This window comes from Salvelinus fontinalis, chromosome 4 (assembly GCF_029448725.1).
Source record: "Salvelinus fontinalis isolate EN_2023a chromosome 4, ASM2944872v1, whole genome shotgun sequence".
NCBI classification, from domain to species: domain Eukaryota; kingdom Metazoa; phylum Chordata; class Actinopteri; order Salmoniformes; family Salmonidae; genus Salvelinus; species Salvelinus fontinalis.
In genome coordinates this window covers 12,341,006-12,359,689 of record NC_074668.1, presented here as the reverse complement: position 1 = coordinate 12,359,689, position 18,684 = coordinate 12,341,006, and the positions used below count along the sequence as shown (strand labels likewise).

The window sequence follows — 18,684 nt, the reverse complement described above, 5'->3', positions numbered from 1 at the left end:
TTGCCCTACCACTACACAGCTGATTCAAATAAGCAAAGCTTTATGAGTTCATTATTTAAATCAGCTGTGTAGAGCTAAACGTGCACCACTTGGGCTCCCAGGACCGAATTTGAGAATCCCTGGGTTAGGCTGTACAATGCTTATAACTATGCCCCCAATGCAATGCTGAATTCAAATACAACCACAGTGCAATTTTAACTGATATGTACTTTTACATTTATTTTTCTTTCTTTTGTTGAATTTATATAACAAAATTCCAACCCTGTTTAACATTATCTAGTCCAATTGTGGCAGGTTTTCACTATTTCTATCAGTTTGTGTCAGTTTTGATGGGGGACTATTATTTTGAAGGCAAACCGCCGTTTCCACTAATGCTGCTCATAACAAACACGTACGAACGCCAGTAGTCCACGTCAACAGAATACTAACGCGATGACGTAAATGGCTAGGAACTCAAATTCTTGCACTGACCACTGGATGGCGCAAGTGCAGTTCCTTTATCATGGATAAGGGCCCTATAGAGGCCAAATGGCATAATTGAAAACTTTAATTGATAGGTCTATTATTTTTGCTGTAGTATTTCTTATCTATGGTATTTAAAATGTCATACAAATTAGCCTACTCAGAATAAATTAACAAGTGACTAAAATTGGAGTCTTGATAATCATTTTATAATGCGTGTCAATTGTGGTCTAGGCTATAAGAACAAATAAAATGTTTTTGGTCACATACACATATTTAGCAGATGTTATTCCAGGTGTTGCGAAATACTTGCGTCCGTAGCTCCAACAGTGCAGAAGTATTTAATAATACACAACAATACACAAATCTAAACAACTAAGAACAACTAAGATGTTTCTTGGTGAATAGTTAAAAAAAAAAAAATGACACAAATAAGGCTACACATCAGTATTGCGTAGCCTAATTTGACCCTTTTCTTTATGGTGTGGTGATGAACTTCATGATATTTTTATCATTCACCTACCTACCTCTAATAGCTACTAGGCCTATCTAAATAGCTGGGTATAAGAACAACGGTTCGCTGGGTGGAGCTGCCCGCTGCTACTGTCGGGCTCCCTGAGGCAAATGCGATTAGCAAATCTTGCCTTCCCTCGACAAGTCCACATAGTAGTTTTGTTTAGGCACGCATGAAGCTAAACGACATGGCTGCGCAGCTTCTTTCTCCCAGCGAACCCTCGAGCAGTCAGCTGGTTTGAAAAAACGTTATCTGGCTTTATTCTACGTTTTATCCACATAGGAAATACCGTTAGTTTATTTCCCATAGTCCGCCCGGAGGGTGACGTGCTTTTTGTGTGGTTGTTCGCTGGGGGTAGAGACAGCTGTCAGGAACACCCCAAGAATTGGAGTAGGCTACGAGTATCAATATGCATTCATTGACCAAGAATATCATCTGAGAAAAACGTTCGGAGATTATTGATAGGAGTTATCGATGATATCCTCAACAATAGCGGTATTTCTATATCCTGGACTGATAGCCAGCAAAGTGTCAGGTAAGTCTGGATACATTTAATAATTTATTGAACAGGTGTTTGAACACATTATACAGCAAGTTTATTTGTGACAATCATTAGTCCAGTAAAAAGTTTTTCCTACAGGATTGTTGGCTTGATACGCTTTGCACGCACCTTTCATTATTTGGGGCAATTAATTTTATAGAGTATTGCAGTGGCTCCAATTTATCCAGTTATGACAAAACATCGTTTTTTTTGCCTAATAATAATCAGATATGTCAGAGGTATATGAACCCATAATAGGCTAATAAGTGGAGGTTGAGATATTTGTTGTGTGCCCCTCATTGTCCTCATCATGCAGATGAATTGTTTAACACTAAACAAAATCAAAAATGATTGAGACAATACTAATTTATTCTTGTACAGTGCCAAAAATCCCCTCGGAGTGACTAATATATTTTTAAAAGCCTAAATATGGAATCAGTGAAATGACTAAATTAATGGTGGGGTAACCCATTGACTAGTGACAAACGCTTCCATGGTTACTCTCTGGCACTTCAGTGTGGTCACTGTGCTTTGTGTGTTACCTCTCTTTTCCATTGAAATACAACGACAATCAGCGGGGAACCGCCAGACATGGTGTGCATGAGCTGGGACCCGCTCATAAAGGCTGCGTAGACTACTTTTACACTCAGTCATAATCTTGGCTCACATTGAGTTAGGCATATGCAGGGCCGGCCCTAGCCTTTTAGGGGCCCTAAGCGAGATTTGGTCGGGGTAAAACACTTTAATGGCCCTCTTCTTGACAGCGGAGATAAAAAATAAATAAAACAATTCTGCAATTCTACAGATTTTGCCATGGGGTGTAGAGAAAATGTTGCAGTTTTAAAGCAAGATTTCTGCAATTCTACACATTTTGCCATAGGGCGGAGATTTCTACAATTTCTGCTATCTACCAACTTTGCCATCACTTATGCCATGTTAATGATATCTGAGTGAGAATGACTAACAAATTTAATATGGGCCCTCTGGAGCTTATGGCCCCTGGGCACGTGCCCATGTAACAGTTTTGCTTCCGTCCCTCTCCTCGCCCCTATCTGGGCTCGAACCAGAGACCCTCTGCACACATCAACAAATGCCTCCCACGAAGCGAAGTTACCCATTGCTCCACAAAAGCAGCGGCCCTTGCAGAGGGAAGGGAAACAACTACTTCAAGGTCTCAAAGCGAGTGACGTCACTGATTAAAACGCTATTAGCGTGCACCCTGCTAACTAGCTAGCCATTTCACACCGGTTACACCCGGTCGGTATTCAGCCATAATTACTACAAGTTTAGACATGGCTAATTGAGTGACTGTCAGTCACTGACATAACAAGAGAAAAACTGCTAATGCACAACCAAATTTCTAAATTGCACCTTATATTATTCTAACTCTCAAGAATAAGTTGAGACTTTGACTGAGGTGAGACCGGCTGGGGCCCCTAAGCGACCGCTTATGATGCTTATGCCTGCTCATATGTTACTGTATGAGCTCAGATTATGCATATGTGGCTATTAGAAAAATAACTGCTTTGCGCCGTTACAATTTCAGTAGTAATTAATCATATGCACAAAATCTTTAATTAATTTGACACGATTTCCTATTGGTGCGTTTTAAGTCTCCTGTGTTGCTTCCTCTCTGGTGCCATAGGTGACTTAAACCATTTTTGTCAGTCGGCAGTGAACCAGCCCTGGCGCTATGGATTTTTTTACCATGGTTGATACAGACATGCTCAGGAAAGTGATATCACAACTTAAGCCTTCTACCTGCCTTCAGTACGTCCTGATTCCCAATTAGAGACAACGACGGACAGCTGCCTCTGATTGGGAACCACACTCGGCCAAAAACAAAGAAACAGATAACATAGAATGCCCACCCAACATCACACCCTGACCTAACCAAATAGAGAAATAAAACGTCTCTCTAAGGTCAGGGCGTGACAGTGCCCCCCCTCCCCCCGGCCGCAAACCTGAACCTATAGGGGAGGGTCCGGGTGGGCATCTACCCTCGGTGGCGGCTCCGGTTCGGGACGTAGCCCCCACTCCCTACTCTGATCCCTCCGCTTCTGTGGAACCGGACTGGGGACCGTCGCCCAGAGGCTCCGGACCGTGAATTGTTGCCTGAGGAATCGGACCGTGGATCGTCGCCGGAGGCGCCGAACTGGGGACCGTCGCCCGGAGGCTCCGGACTGGGGACCGTCGCCAGAGGCTCCGGACTGGGGACCGTTGCCGGAGGCTCCGGACTGGGGACTGTCGCCGGAGGCTCCGGACTGGGAACTGTCGCCGGAAGCTCTGGACTGGGAACTGTCGCCGGAAGCTGTGGACTGGGAACTGTCGCCGGAAGCTCTGGACTGGGAACTGTCGCCGGAAGCTCTGGACTGGGAATGCGCACTGGAGACCTGATGCGTGGGACCGGTACAGGTGGCACCGGGCTGATGACACACACCTCAGGGCGAGTGTGGAGAGGAGGCACAGGACGTACTGGACTGTGGAAGCGCACTGGAGACCTGATGCGTGGGACCGGTACAGGTGGCATCGGGCTGATGACACGCACCTCAGGGCGAGTACGGAGAGGAGGCATAGGATGTACTGGACTGTGGAAGCGCACTGGAGACCTGATGCGTGGGACCGGTACAGGTGGCATCGGGCTGATGACACGCAGCTCAGGGCGAGTACGGAGAGGAGGCATAGGATGTACTGGACTGTGGAAGCGCACTGGAGACCTGATGCGTGGGACCGGTACAGGTGGCACCAGGCTGATTACACGCACCTCGGGGCGAGTGTGGGGAGGAGGCACAGGACGTACTGGACTGTGGAGGCGCACTGGAGACCTGATGCGTGTGACCGGTACAGGTGGCACCGGGCTGATGACACACACCTCAGGGCGAGTGTGGAGAGGAGGCACAGGAGGTACTGGACTGTGGAGGCGCACTGGAGACCTGATGCGTGGGACCGGTACAGGTGGCACCGGGCTGATGACACGCACCTCAGGGCAAGTGCGGGGAAGAGGCACAGGACGTACTGGACTGTGGAGGCGCACTGGAGACCTGATGCGTGGGACCGGTACAGGTGGCACCGGGCTGATGACACACACCTCAGGGCGAGTGCGGGGAAGAGGAACAGGACGGACCTGACTGGGAACACGCACTTGAGGGAGAGTGCGAGGAGTTGGCACAGGACGTACTGGGTTGTGAAGGTATACTGGAGACCTGGTGTGTATAGCCGGCAGCAATTGTTCCGGACCTTTAACACACGTTTCAGGACGAGTACGAGGAACTGGCACAGGTGGCATCGGACAGCTCACACGCTCCTCAGGGCGAATGCCGTGCATATTACGCCAAACCAACAGCTCTCTCTCTTCACTCTCCAATTTGATCAACAACTCCTCGAAGGTCTCTAACTCTCCCCTCCGTTCACTCTCCTCCAATTTGTCCAATAACTCCTCGACAGTCTCTGACTCACCCCTCAACTTCGCCAACTGCTCCATGTCCCCCCCCCCCCCCAAAAAAAATTATTGGGGTTTCTGTGGCCTATCTCCCCGACGTTGTTGCTTTCCTCTCATGCTCCTAGGCGACTCCCGCCAAGGAAGGCGATCCTGTCCTGCCAATATCTCTTCCCAAGTCCAGGATACTTCCTCCTCCTGGGCACGCTGCTTGGTCCTTTGTTGGTGGGATCTTCTGTCACGTTCGTCATGGGACGATGAAGAAGTGGACCAAAGTGCAGCATGGTACGTGTTCATTCTCTTTATTTATTTAATGAACACCGACAACAGCAAAACTAAATACGAACGTGACGTTCTGCAGGGCAAAATAACAACCCACAAATGAAAGAGGGAAAAAGGACTGCCTAAGTATGATTCCCAATCAGAGACAACAACGGACAGCTGCCTCTGATTGGGAACCACACTCGGCCAAAAACAAAGAAACAGATAACATAGAATGCCCACTCCACATCACACCCTGACCTAACCAAATAGAGAAATAAAACGTCTCTCTAAGGTCATGGTGTGACACCAAGGATAAATTATTCAACTGTATTAGTGATTTAAATACTTTGATGGCTCACAACTTCCTCCAGCTAAATCAAGACAAGACTGAGGTACTTATTGTTGGAGCCAAAGCACTGAGAGAGAATCTGTCCGCACATTTTAATTCACGGGCAATAAAGATAAAACACCAGGTAAAAAACCTAGGTGTCATTTTAGATTCTTAACTCAATTTCGATTCACACATTAGGAATGTGACCAAAATAGCTTTTTACAACCAGAGGAACATTACCAAGGTGTGGCCGTTTCTCTCTCAGGCTGATACAGAAAGACTCATCCATTATTTTATTACAAGCAGGCTTGACTACTGTAATGCTCTCTTGTCTGGTCTACCCAAGAAAGCCATTGGTCAACTGCAAAACATACAGAATTCTGCAGCACGGGTACTGACCAAGACCAGACAGAGAGCACACATTACACTGGTTTTAAGGTCTCTGCACAGGCTGCCTGTGAGTTTTACAATTTATACAAAAAATGATATTGGTTTTTAAATCAATCCACAACTGTGCGCCCCAATACATGTCAGATATGCTTTTAAGTTATCTACCCAGTAGGTCCCTCAGGTCCTCTGGCACTGGCCTTTTAACTATCCCAAAGCCTAGGACAAAGGCATGGAGAGAGAACGTTTAGTTACTGTGCCCCCAGCCTCTGGAACAGCCTGCCAGAGACCCCGAGGGGGCTGAAACTGTGGACATTTTTATTAGTGATCTTAAAACACACATTTTTAGATTTGCCTTTCTTTAGGGTGCTTTTTAGTCATTCCGTTTTTATTCTTATTCTTTTGTTTTTTATCCTCTTATGTTTGTTGTGTAGTAAATGTTTCCATTTTCATTGTTTTTATTCAATTTTTCCTGTGAAGCACATTTTGTTGCATTCCATGTCTGAAATGTGCTGTAAAATAAAACTTGATTTGATTAGATTTGTATCCATTCAGCATACACCTGCTCCTTCTCATTGGTTTAATAATGCTTCTTCTCCATTAAGCCCTGTCTACTGGCCTTGGAACAGTCATGTTTTTTTCCGTGGTCAAGCAGAAATGTGGAGGTTTCAGTGTAGAATCATTTGCACTTGCAGGCAGCAAAATAATGGTGTTTTCTCCACTCTTATTTGAAACCAAAGCACTTGTATTAAGAGTGTGAACCCCAGAGTCTGCGTCCATTTTCAGTAAAGCTACTTTCCACCATGATTTGGGCAGACTTGGGTCTAATTTGTTGCCGTAGTTGCACACGGTGTCTTTTGTTGGTTTGGCTTCTTTGTTTGTTTGCTTTTATGTTATTGCCTGGCACGGCTTACAGCACAGCAGCCTGTGTGTGGATGTGAATGTGATTCACTGGGCGGAAGCTGTTTTACTGCCTGCCCTGCTCTACCTCTGTAGCTTCCCCTTACTGCCACAGCACACAAAGGGGACAGGGCCATAAACAGGCTGTCCTCATTGATAAGGTGCTAGAGTGCCTCATGGCCAGACTGTGATGGATGTCTGCTGGAGAGAGGCCTCACAGGGCGAGGAATGATGGAGTACCGGACAAAGAGACTGCCTCCCAATCAGCACCATCACAGAGGGCCAATGTGCTGTCTCCAAAATCCAATAGAAAACAGTGGATGTGGGGAAATACGCTCATCTGGGCGCTGATTAGATTTATCACAGAGATGGCTGTTTTTGTTTTTTGAACGGTGGTGGGAGTGGGTATCATTTGAAACCCAGCAGCAGTCACTACCTCCCTCCCTATTTCCATCTCTCTTCACCCCTAGAATGCTGCCCCCTCCTCCTCCTGCTTGATTAAGCAGTGTGGGCAAAGTGTCTGCATGTAGCTAGGAACCACAGCAGGGGCAGCTACCTCACCCATATGTCAAGAGCATTGATTTAATTATGTTTGAAAATGAATCGTTGGAAGTGGAGCTCTGTGCACCTCCAGGCTGAAGTGTGCCTCATTCTGTGGACCCTGCCTAGGTTAGGTTGACTCTAAGTTTATACATTTTATTTATAAACACTAATACTGTGGTAATGAACATTAATACTATGGTAATAAACACTGCAATACTGTGGTAATAAACACTGTAATACTGTGGTAATAAACACTGTAATACTGTGGTAATGAACATTAATACTATGGTAATAAACACTGCAATACTGTGGTAATAAACACTGCAATACTGTGGTAATAAACACTGCAATACTATGGTAATAAACACTGTAATACTGTGGTAATAAACACTAATACTGTGTTAATAAACACTGTAATACTGTGGTAATAAACACTAATACTGTGGTAATAAACACTGTAATACTGTGGTAATAAACACTGTAATACTGTGGTAATAAACACTAATACTGTGGTAATTAACACTGTAATACTGTGGTAATAAACACTAATACTGTGGTAATAAACACTGTAATACTGTGGTAATAAACACTGTAATACTGTGGTAATAAACACTAATACTGTGGTAATAAACACTGTAATACTGTGGTAATAAACACTGTAATACTGTGGTAATAAACACTGTAATACTGTGTTAATAAACACTGTAATACTGTGGTAATAAACACTGTAATACTGTGGTAATAAACACTGTAATACTGTGGTAATAAACACTGTAATACTGTGTTAATAAACACTGTAATACTGTGGTAATAAACACTGTAATACTGTGTTAATAAACACTGTAATACTGTGGTAATAAACACTAATACCAAAACTGTGGTAATAAACACTAATACTGTGGTAATAAACACTGTAATACTGTGGTAATAAACACTAATACTGTGGTAATAAACACTAATACTGTGGTAATAAACACTGTAATACTGTGGTAATAAACACTGTAATACTGTGGTAATAAACACTAATACTGTGGTAATAAACACTAATACTGTGGTAATAAACACTAATACTGTGGTAATAAACACTAATACTGTGGTAATAAACACTAATACTGTGGTAATAAACACTAATACTGTGGTAATAAACACTAATACTGTGTTAATAAACACTGTAATACTGTGGTAATAAACACTAATACTGTGGTAATAAACACTAATACTGTGGTAATAAACACTAATACTGTGGTAATAAACACTAATACTGTGGTAATAAACACTAATACTGTGGTAATAAACACTGTAATACTGTGGTAATAAACACTAATACTGTGGTAATAAACACTGTAATACTGTGTTAATAAACACTGTAATACTGTGGTAATAAACACTAATACTGTGGTAATAAACACTGTAATACTGTGTTAATAAACACTAATACTGTGGTAATAAACACTGTAATACTGTGGTAATAAACACTAATACTGTGGTAATAAACACTAATACTGTGTTAATAAACACTGTAATACTGTGGTAATAAACACTAATACTGTGGTAATAAACACTAATACTGTGGTAATAAACACTAATACTGTGGTAATAAACACTAATACTGTGGTAATAAACACTAATACCAATACTGTGGTAATAAACACTAATACTGTGGTAATAAACACTAATACTGTGGTAATAAACACTAATACCAATACTGTGGTAATAAACACTAATACTGTGGTAATAAACACTAATACTGTGGTAATAAACACTGTAATACTGTGTTAATAAACACTGTAATACTGTGGTAATAAACACTAATACTGTGGTAATAAACACTAATACTGTGGTAATAAACACTAATACTGTGGTAATAAACATTAATACTGTGGTAATAAACACTAATACCAATACTGTGGTAATAAACACTGTAATACTGTGGTAATAAACACTGTAATACTGTGGTAATAAACATTAACACTGTGGTAATAAACATTAATACTATGGTAATCAACACTGTAATACTGTGGTAATAAACACTGTAATACTGTGGTAATAAACACTGTAATACTGTGTTAATAAACACTGTAATACTGTGGTAATAAACACTGTAATACTGTGGTAATAAACACTGTAATACTGTGGTAATCAACACTGTAATACTGTGGTAATAAACACTAATACCGTGGTAATAAACACTGTAATACTGTGGTAATAAACACTGTAATAATGTGGTAATAAACACTGTAATAATGTGGTAACACACACTCATATTGTGGTAATAAACAAAAATACTGTGGTAATAAACATTAATACTGCGGTAATAAACAAAGTAGAAGTAGAAATGAAGTAGAAATATACAGTGTAGCCTATGGGCCCAGGCTAGCCAACTGTCTCAATGACTGCCAGGCGTTCTGTACAGTGACATGATGTGCACTTGCAAACAGCTAACAGTCAGCAAAATATCTGAATAAAAAACACATGACATACGGTACCTGATAATGACAGGAAAAACGTCCATAAACAAATGCTGCCCTTATAGGCCATTACCTCTGCAAAGTACAAATTAGTAACGAATAGGGACATGAATAGCCATACTAGCCCAACGACGACATGTACAGAGAAATGTACATTAACTAGCTAGCATGTACAGCATTCACAAATCAACAGATAAAAAGTTGAACTGAACTGAACCTCTACTGATCCATTACTGAACCTCTACTGATCTACTACTGATCCGCTACTGATCCTCTACTGATCCTCTACTGATCCATTACTGAACCTCTACTGATCCATTACTGAACCTCTACTGATCCTCTACTGATCTACTACTGATACATTACTGATCCACTATTGATCCTCTACTGATCTACTTACTGATCCTCTACTGATCCATTACTGAACCTCTACTGATCCTCTACTGATCTACTACTGATCCATTACTGAACCTCTACTGATCCTCTACTGATCTACTACTGATCCTCTACTGATCCTCTACTGTTCCTCTACTGATCCTCTACTGATCCTCTACTGATCCATTACTGAACCTCTACTGAACTACTACTGATCCTCTACTGATTCTCTACTGTTCCTCTACTGATCTACAACTGATCCTCTACTGATCCTCTACTGATCTACTACTGATCCTGTACTGATTCTCTACTGATCCTCTACTGATCTACTACTGATCCTCTACTGATTCTCTACTGATCCTCTACTGATCTACTACGGATCCTTTACTGATCCACAACTGATCCTCTACTGATCCAATGCTGATCTACTACGGATCCTCTACTGAACCTCTACTGATCCATTACTGAACCTCTACTGATCAACTACTGATCTACTACTGATCCTCTACTGATCCTCTACTGATCTACTACTGATCCATTACTGATCATTACTGATCCTCTACTGATCTACTACTCATCCTCTACTGATCCTCTACTGATCTACTACTGATCCTCTACTGATCCAATGCTGATCTACTACTGATTCTCTACTGATCCTCTACTGATCCACTACTCATCCTCTACTGATCCTCTACTGATCCACTATTGATCCTCTACTGATCCTCTACTGATCTACTACTGATCCACTACTGATCTACTACTGATCCTCTACTAATCCTCTACTGAGCCTCTACTGATCCTCTACTGATCTACTACTGATCCTCTACTGATCTACTACTGATTCTCTACTGAGCCTCTACTGAGCCTCTACTGATCCTCTACTGATCTACTACTGATCCTCTACTGATCTACTACTGATTCTCTACTGATCCTCTACTGATCCTCTACTGACCTACTACTGATCTACTACTGATCCACTACTGATCTACTACTGATCCTCTACTGATCCTCTACTGAGCCTCTACTGATCCTCTACTGATCTACTACTGATCCTCTACTGATCTACTACTGATCCTCTACTGATCTACTACTGATCCTCTACTGATCCTCTACTGATCTACTACTGATCTACTACTGATTCTCTACTGATCCTCTACTGATCTACTACTGATCTACTACTGATCCTCTACTGATCCTCTACTGATCTACTACTGATCCTCTATTGATCCTCTACTGTTCCATTACTGAACCTCTACTGATCCTCTACTGATCTACGACTGATCCTCTACTGATCTACTACTGATCCATTACTGAACCTCTACTGATCTACTACTGATCCTCTACTGATCCGTTACTGAACCTCTACTGATCCTCTACTGATCTACTACTGATCCATTACTGAACCTCTACTGATCCTCTACTGATCTACTACTGATCCTCTACTGATCTACTACTGATCCTCTACTGATCCTCTACTGATCTACTACTGATCTACTACTGATTCTCTACTGATCCTCTACTGATCTACTACTGATCTACTACTGATCCTCTACTGATCCTCTACTGATCTACTACTGATCCTCTATTGATCCTCTACTGTTCCATTACTGAACCTCTACTGATCCTCTACTGATCTACGACTGACCCTCTACTGATCTACTACTGATCCATTACTGAACCTCTACTGATCTACTACTGATCCTCTACTGATCCGTTACTGAACCTCTACTGATCCTCTACTGATCTACTACTGATCCATTACTGAACCTCTACTGAGCCTCTACTGATCTACTATTGATCCTCTACTGAACCTCTACTGATCCATTACTGAACCTCTACTGATCCTCTACTGATCTACTACTGATCCTCTACTGATCCTCTACTGATCTACTACTGATCCATTACTGATCATTACTGATCCTCTACTGATCTACTACTGATCTACTACTGATCCTCTACAGATCCTCTACTGATCTACTACTGATCCTCTATTGATCCTCTACTGTTCCATTACTGAACCTCTACTGATCCTCTACTGATCTACGACTGATCCTCTACTGATCTACTACTGATCCATTACTGAACCTCTACTGATCTACTACTGATCCTCTACTGATCCGTTACTGAACCTCTACTGATCCTCTACTGATCTACTACTGATCCATTACTGAACCTCTACTGATCTACTACTGATCCTCTACTGAACCTCTACTGATCCATTACTGAACCTCTACTGATCCTCTACTGATCCATTACTGATCATTACTGATCCTCTACTGATCCACTACTGATCTACTACTGATCCTCTACTGATCCTCTACTGACCTACTACTGATCCTCTACTGATCCAATGCTGATCTACTACTGATCCTCTACTGATCCTCTACTGATCCAATGCTGATCTACTACTGATCCTCTACTGATCTACTACTGATCCACTACTGATCCTCTACCGATCTACTACTGATCTACTACTGATCCTCTACTGATCCTCTACTGATCCACTATTGATCCTCTACTGATCCTCTACTGATCTACTACTGATCCTCTACTGATCTACTACTGATCCACTACTGATCTACTACTGATCCTCTACTGATCTACTACTGATCCTCTATTGATCCTCTACTGTTCCTCTACTGATCTACTACTGATCTACTACTGATCCTCTACGGATCCACTACTGATCTACTACTGATCCTCTACTGATCCTCTACTGATCCTCTACTGATCTACTACTGATCCTCTACTGATCTACTGCTGATTCTCTACTGATCCTCTACTGATCTACTACTGATCTACTACTGATCTACTACTGATCTACTACTGATCCTCTACTGATCCTCTACTGATCTACTACTGATCCTCTACTGATCTACTACTGATCCTCTACTGATCCTCTACTGATCTACTACTGATCTACTACTGATTCTCTACTGATCCTCTACTGATCTACTACTGATCTACTACTGATCCTCTACTGATCCTCTACTGATCTACTACTGATCCTCTATTGATCCTCTACTGTTCCATTACTGAACCTCTACTGATCTACTACTGATCCTCTACTGATCTACTACTGATCCATTACTGAACCTCTACTGATCTACTACTGATCCTCTACTGATCCGTTACTGAACCTCTACTGATCCTCTACTGATCTAATAAAGATCCATTACTGATCCTCTACTGATCCTCTACTGATCTACTACTGATCCTCTACTGAACCTCTACTGATCCATTACTGAACCTCTACTGATCCTCTACTGATCTACTACTGATCCTCTACTGATCCTCTACTGATCTACTACTGATCCATTACTGATCATTACTGATCCTCTACTGATCCTCTACTGATCTACTACTGATCCTCTACTGATCCAATGCTGATCTACTACTGATCCTCTACTGATCCTCTACTGATCCACTACTCATCCTCTACTGATCCTCTACTGATCTACTACTGATCCACTACTGATCTACTACTGATCCTCTACCGATCTACTAGTGATCTACTACTGATCCTCTACTGATCCTCTACTGATCCACTATTGATCCTCTACTGATCCTCTACTGATCTACTACTGATCCACTACTGATCTACTACTGATCCTCTACTGATCTACTACTGATCCTCTACTGATCCTCTACTGATCCTCTACTGATCTACTACTGATCCTCTACTGATCCACTACTGATCCATTACTGATCTACTACTGATCCTCTACTGATCTACTGCTGATCCATTACTGATCCACTACTGATCCATTACTGATCCTCTACTGATCTACTACTGATCCTCTACTGATCTACTACTGATCTACCACTGATTCTTTATTGATTCTCTACTGATCCACTACTGATCTTCTACTGCACTGAAGGAACTGAAGGTCATATAGTTTTAGTGCTAACTTTAACCTTTATTGAACTAGGCAAGTCAGTTAAGAACAAATTCTTATTTAAAATGGCAGCTTACCAAAAGGCCAAAGGCCTCTTGCAGGGACTGGGACTGCGATTAAAAATGAAAAATGTTAAAATATATAAATATAGGACAAAACACACATCACAACAAGAGAGACAACACAACACTACATAAAGAGAGACCTAAGACAACAACATAGCAAGGCAGCAACAGATGACAACACAGCATGGTAGCAACACAACATGACAACAACATGGTAGCAACACAACATGACAACAACATGGTAGCAACACAATATGGTAGCAGCACAAACATGGTACAAACATTATAGGGCACAGACAACAGCACAAAGGGTAAGAAGCTAGAGACAACATTTACATTTGACATTTTAGTCATTTAGCAGACGCTCTTATCCAGAGCGACTTACAGTAGAGTGCATATATTTTATTACATTTTATTTTTTTACATACTGAGACAAGGATATCCCTACCGGCCAATCCCTCCCTAACCCCTAACCCGGACGACGCTATGCCAATTGTGCGTCACCCCACGGACCTCCCGGTTGTGGCCGGCTGCGACAGAGCCTGGGCGTGTGATTGAGTCTTTGAATGAAGAGATGGAGATAAAACTGTCCAGTTTGAGTGTTTGTTGCAGCTCGTTCAGGTCGCTAACTGCAGCGAACTGAAAAGAGGAGCGACCCAGGGATGTGTTTGCTCTGGAGACCTTTAACAGAATGTGACTGGCAGAACAGGTGTTCTATATGGAGAATGAGGGCTGCAGTAGATATCTCAGAGAGGGGGGGGGGGGGGTGAGGCCTAAGAGGGATTTATAAATAAGCATCAACCAGTGGGTCTTGCGTCAGGTATACAGAGATCACCAGTTTACAGAGGAGTATAGAGTGCAGTGATGTGTCCTATAAGGAGCATTGGTGGCAAATCACATGACCGAATGGTAAAGAACATCTAGCCTCTCGAGAGCACCCTTACCTGACGATCTATAAATTAGGTCTCCGTAATCTAGCATGGGTAGGATGGTCATCTGAATCAGGGTTAGTTTGGCAGCTGTGGTGAAAGAGGAGCGATCACGATAGAGGAAACCAAGTGTAGATTTAACTTTAGCCTGCAGCTTTGATATGTGCTGAGAGAAGGACACTGTACCGTCAGCCATACTCCCAAGTACTTGTATGAGGGCATCACCACACCACCACATGTTTTAAGTTGCACTTGTAAAGTCCAAAAGCTATTACCATCGCTTTGATAGAACGGCAGGGATCTCTTCTCCTCTGAACTTAATTCTAGCTCATTCACTGTTGAAGGAGCTTATAGACTGTGTTCAGAGTCATTTTGTCAACTCATGCTGACCATTAAGACACAGTATCATGTTTCAGTAACAGTTGATGTTGGAGCAGAGCAACAGGAAAGTGGCGGAACATCTTGAGCCTTCTGGGAAGGGTCCAACAATCTTGAGGTCTCTTTATTTTGCCTGACGGGCCGCGATTGTTATGCTACGGTTTCTGATGAGCGGATTGTTTATTTACTACACCCCACTCTCGGCCACGACCTTCCAGTGAACTAAAATACATTCCCTATGCAAGCACAACAGCTAAACACAAATGCACATATATACTGTCTGAACACACACACACACACACACACACACACACACACACACACACACACACACACACACACACACACACACACACACACACACACACACACACACACACACACACACACACACACACACACACACACACACACACACAAATTGTTCTGAGTTGTACTCTGAAGGGCCAAAGAAAAGACCACCCACAACTGTCTTGCATCACATTTTCCTGGGGCATTAAACATGAAGTCTGACTCTCTCTGATGTTCTTAAGTCCGACTCAGAGGCTTGGCACCCTGCTAGGCCCTGCAATGCATGACCGGCTTGTCCAATCTTACTGAGGTCAAAAGTCGCGACTTACTCCACCTACAAGAAAGAACTGTCAATAAAGACCGAATTTACCATGCCACAAGCCTATTAAACAGACACTATCAGTAATTTTCTATGTGTTTTGCAGTTGCTGCACTGCATATATTATTTCAGTGATACAGGAACATCAATGAAGCAAAATAAGTGTTTCAGCACTGTTGATCATACAAATCACCAGTGTTATCCTCCAATCCCCTAGTGTTATCCTCCAATCCCCTAGTGTTATCCCCCAATCCCCTAGTGTTATTCTCGAATCCCCTAGTGTTATCCTCCAATCTCCTAGTGTTATCCTCCAACCCCCTAGTGTTATCCCCCAATCCCCCAGTGTTATCCCCCATCCCCTAGTGTTATCCTCCAATCCCCTAGTGTTATCCTCCAACCCCCTAGTGTTATCCTCCAATCCCCTAGTGTTATCCTCCAATCCCCTAGTGTTATCCTCCAATCCCCTAGTGTTATCCTCCAATCCCCTAGTGTTATCCTCCAATCCCCCAGTGTTATCCCCCATCCCCTAGTGTTATCCTCCAATCCCCTAGTGTTATCCTCCAATCCCCTAGTGTTATCCTCCAATCCCCTAGTGTTATCCCCCAATCGCCTAGTGTTATCCTCCAATCCCCTAGTGTCATCCCCAATCCCCTAGTGTTATCCCCCAATCCCCTAGTGTTATCCCCCAATCCCCTAGTGTTATCCCCCAATCTCCTAGTGTTATCCCCCAATCCCCTAGTGTTATCCTCCAATCCCCTAGTGTTATCCCCCAATCCCCTAGTGTTATCCCCCAATCGCCTAGTGTTATCCCCCAATCGCCTAGTGTTATCCTCCAATCCCCTAGTGTTATCCTCCAATCCCCTAGTGTTATCCTCCAATCCCCTAGTGTCATCCCCAATCCCCTAGTGTTATCCCCCAATCCCCTAGTGTTATCCCCCAATCGCCTAGTGTTATCCTCCAATCCCCTAGTGTTATCCCCCAATCGCCTAGTGTTATCCCCCAATCCCCTAGTGTTATCCTCCAATCCCCTAGTGTTATCCCCCAATCCCCCAGTGTTATCCTCCAATCCCCTAGTGTTATCCCCCAATCGCCTAGTGTTATCCCCCAATCCCTTAGTGTTATCCCCCAATCGCCTAGTGTTATCCTCCAATCCCCTAGTGTTATCCCCAATCCCCTAGTGTTATCCCCCAATCGCCTAGTGTTATCCCCCAATCCCCTAGTGTTATCCTCCAATCCCCTAGTGTTATCCCCCAATCCCCCAGTGTTATCCTCCAATCCCCTAGTGTTATCCCCCAATCCCCTAGTGTTATCCCCCAATCCCTTAGTGTTATCCCCCAATCGCCTAGTGTTATCCTCCAATCCCCTAGTGTCATCCCCAATCCCCTAGTGTTATCCCCCAATCCCCTAGTGTTATCCCCCAATCCCTTAGTGTTATCCCCCAATCGCCTAGTGTTATCCTCCAATCCCCTAGTGTCATCCCCAATCCCCTAGTGTTATCCCCCAATCCCCTAGTGTTATCCTCCAATCCCCTAGTGTTATCCCCCAATCCCCTAGTGTTATCCTCCAATCTCCTAGTGTCATCCTTCAATCCCCTAGTGTTATCCTCCAATCCCCTAGTGTTATCCCCCAATCCCCTAGTGTTATCCTCCAATCCCCTAGTGTTATCCTCCAATCCCCTAGTGTCATCCCCAATCCCCTAGTGTTATCCTCCAATCCCCTAGTGTTATCCCCCAATCCCAACCCCACTCTGCCCCTTAACCCAGACCCATCCCACTCCGCTCCTTAACCCACTACTGATAGTATGCTTAAAAGTACCTCTCTCTGTGTGTGTGTGTGTGTGTGTGTGTGTGTGTGTGTGTGTGTGTGTGTGTGTGTGTCTTAAGTCGTTACAATTCAAGAAAGAGGAGCATGCCACTTATCCTACTCTTTTCTATATTCTAGCTACCCCTCCACTCTTTACACCCTCTCTCTCATGTTCTTTCTCTAGTCAAATCAAATCAAAGTTTATTTGTCACGTGCACCGAATACAACAGGTAGACCTTACAGCGAAATGCTTACTTACAGGCTATAACCAATAGTGCAAAAAAGGTATTAGGTGAACAAAAGGTAGCCAAAGAAATAAAACAACAGTGAAAAGACAGGCTATATACAGTAGCGAGGCCATAAAAGTAGCGAGGCTACATATAGACACCGGTTAGTCAGGCTGATTGAGGTAATATGTACTACAAGCCTCTGGTTTGTTTCTACCAACCAGGCCCTTCCTCATTGTAGTGTGTCATGCTGCAGGAATTCCTAAAGTAAGCCTTTTAAATGGAGATCTGGTGTGTTTGTTAAAACATTTAGAGTGTTTATCAATTTTTTCAGTCTTTTCATTTGTAAATGAGGCTAGAGAACCACGTGTTTCTAAAGATCCCCCGGAGAACACTGGGTGGTTGCTGTGGACTCCAGGGAGGAGCGGTGACCTGAGTTTGTCAGTGCATCCCAAATCACACCGTTATTCCATATATTGTGCACTGCTTTGGTCCAGAGGGCCCTGGTCAGAAGTCGTGCACTACATAGGGAATAGGGTGTTATTGTGTTTC

General features: G+C 43.1%; 1 protein-coding gene across 2 annotated transcripts in view; it reads left to right on the top strand.

Moving 5' to 3' along the window:
* Positions 1-1,105: 1,105 nt before the first annotated feature.
* Positions 1,106-18,684, top strand: part of LOC129853098 (adhesion G-protein coupled receptor V1-like) — a 236,226-nt gene continuing 218,647 nt past the window's right edge. For both annotated transcript variants that reach the window (XM_055918807.1, XM_055918806.1), the window contains exon 1: positions 1,106-1,511. In XM_055918807.1, the coding sequence (XP_055774782.1) occupies positions 1,451-1,511 (61 nt within the window). In that variant the 5' untranslated portion in view covers positions 1,106-1,450. The remainder of the gene's footprint in view (positions 1,512-18,684) is intronic.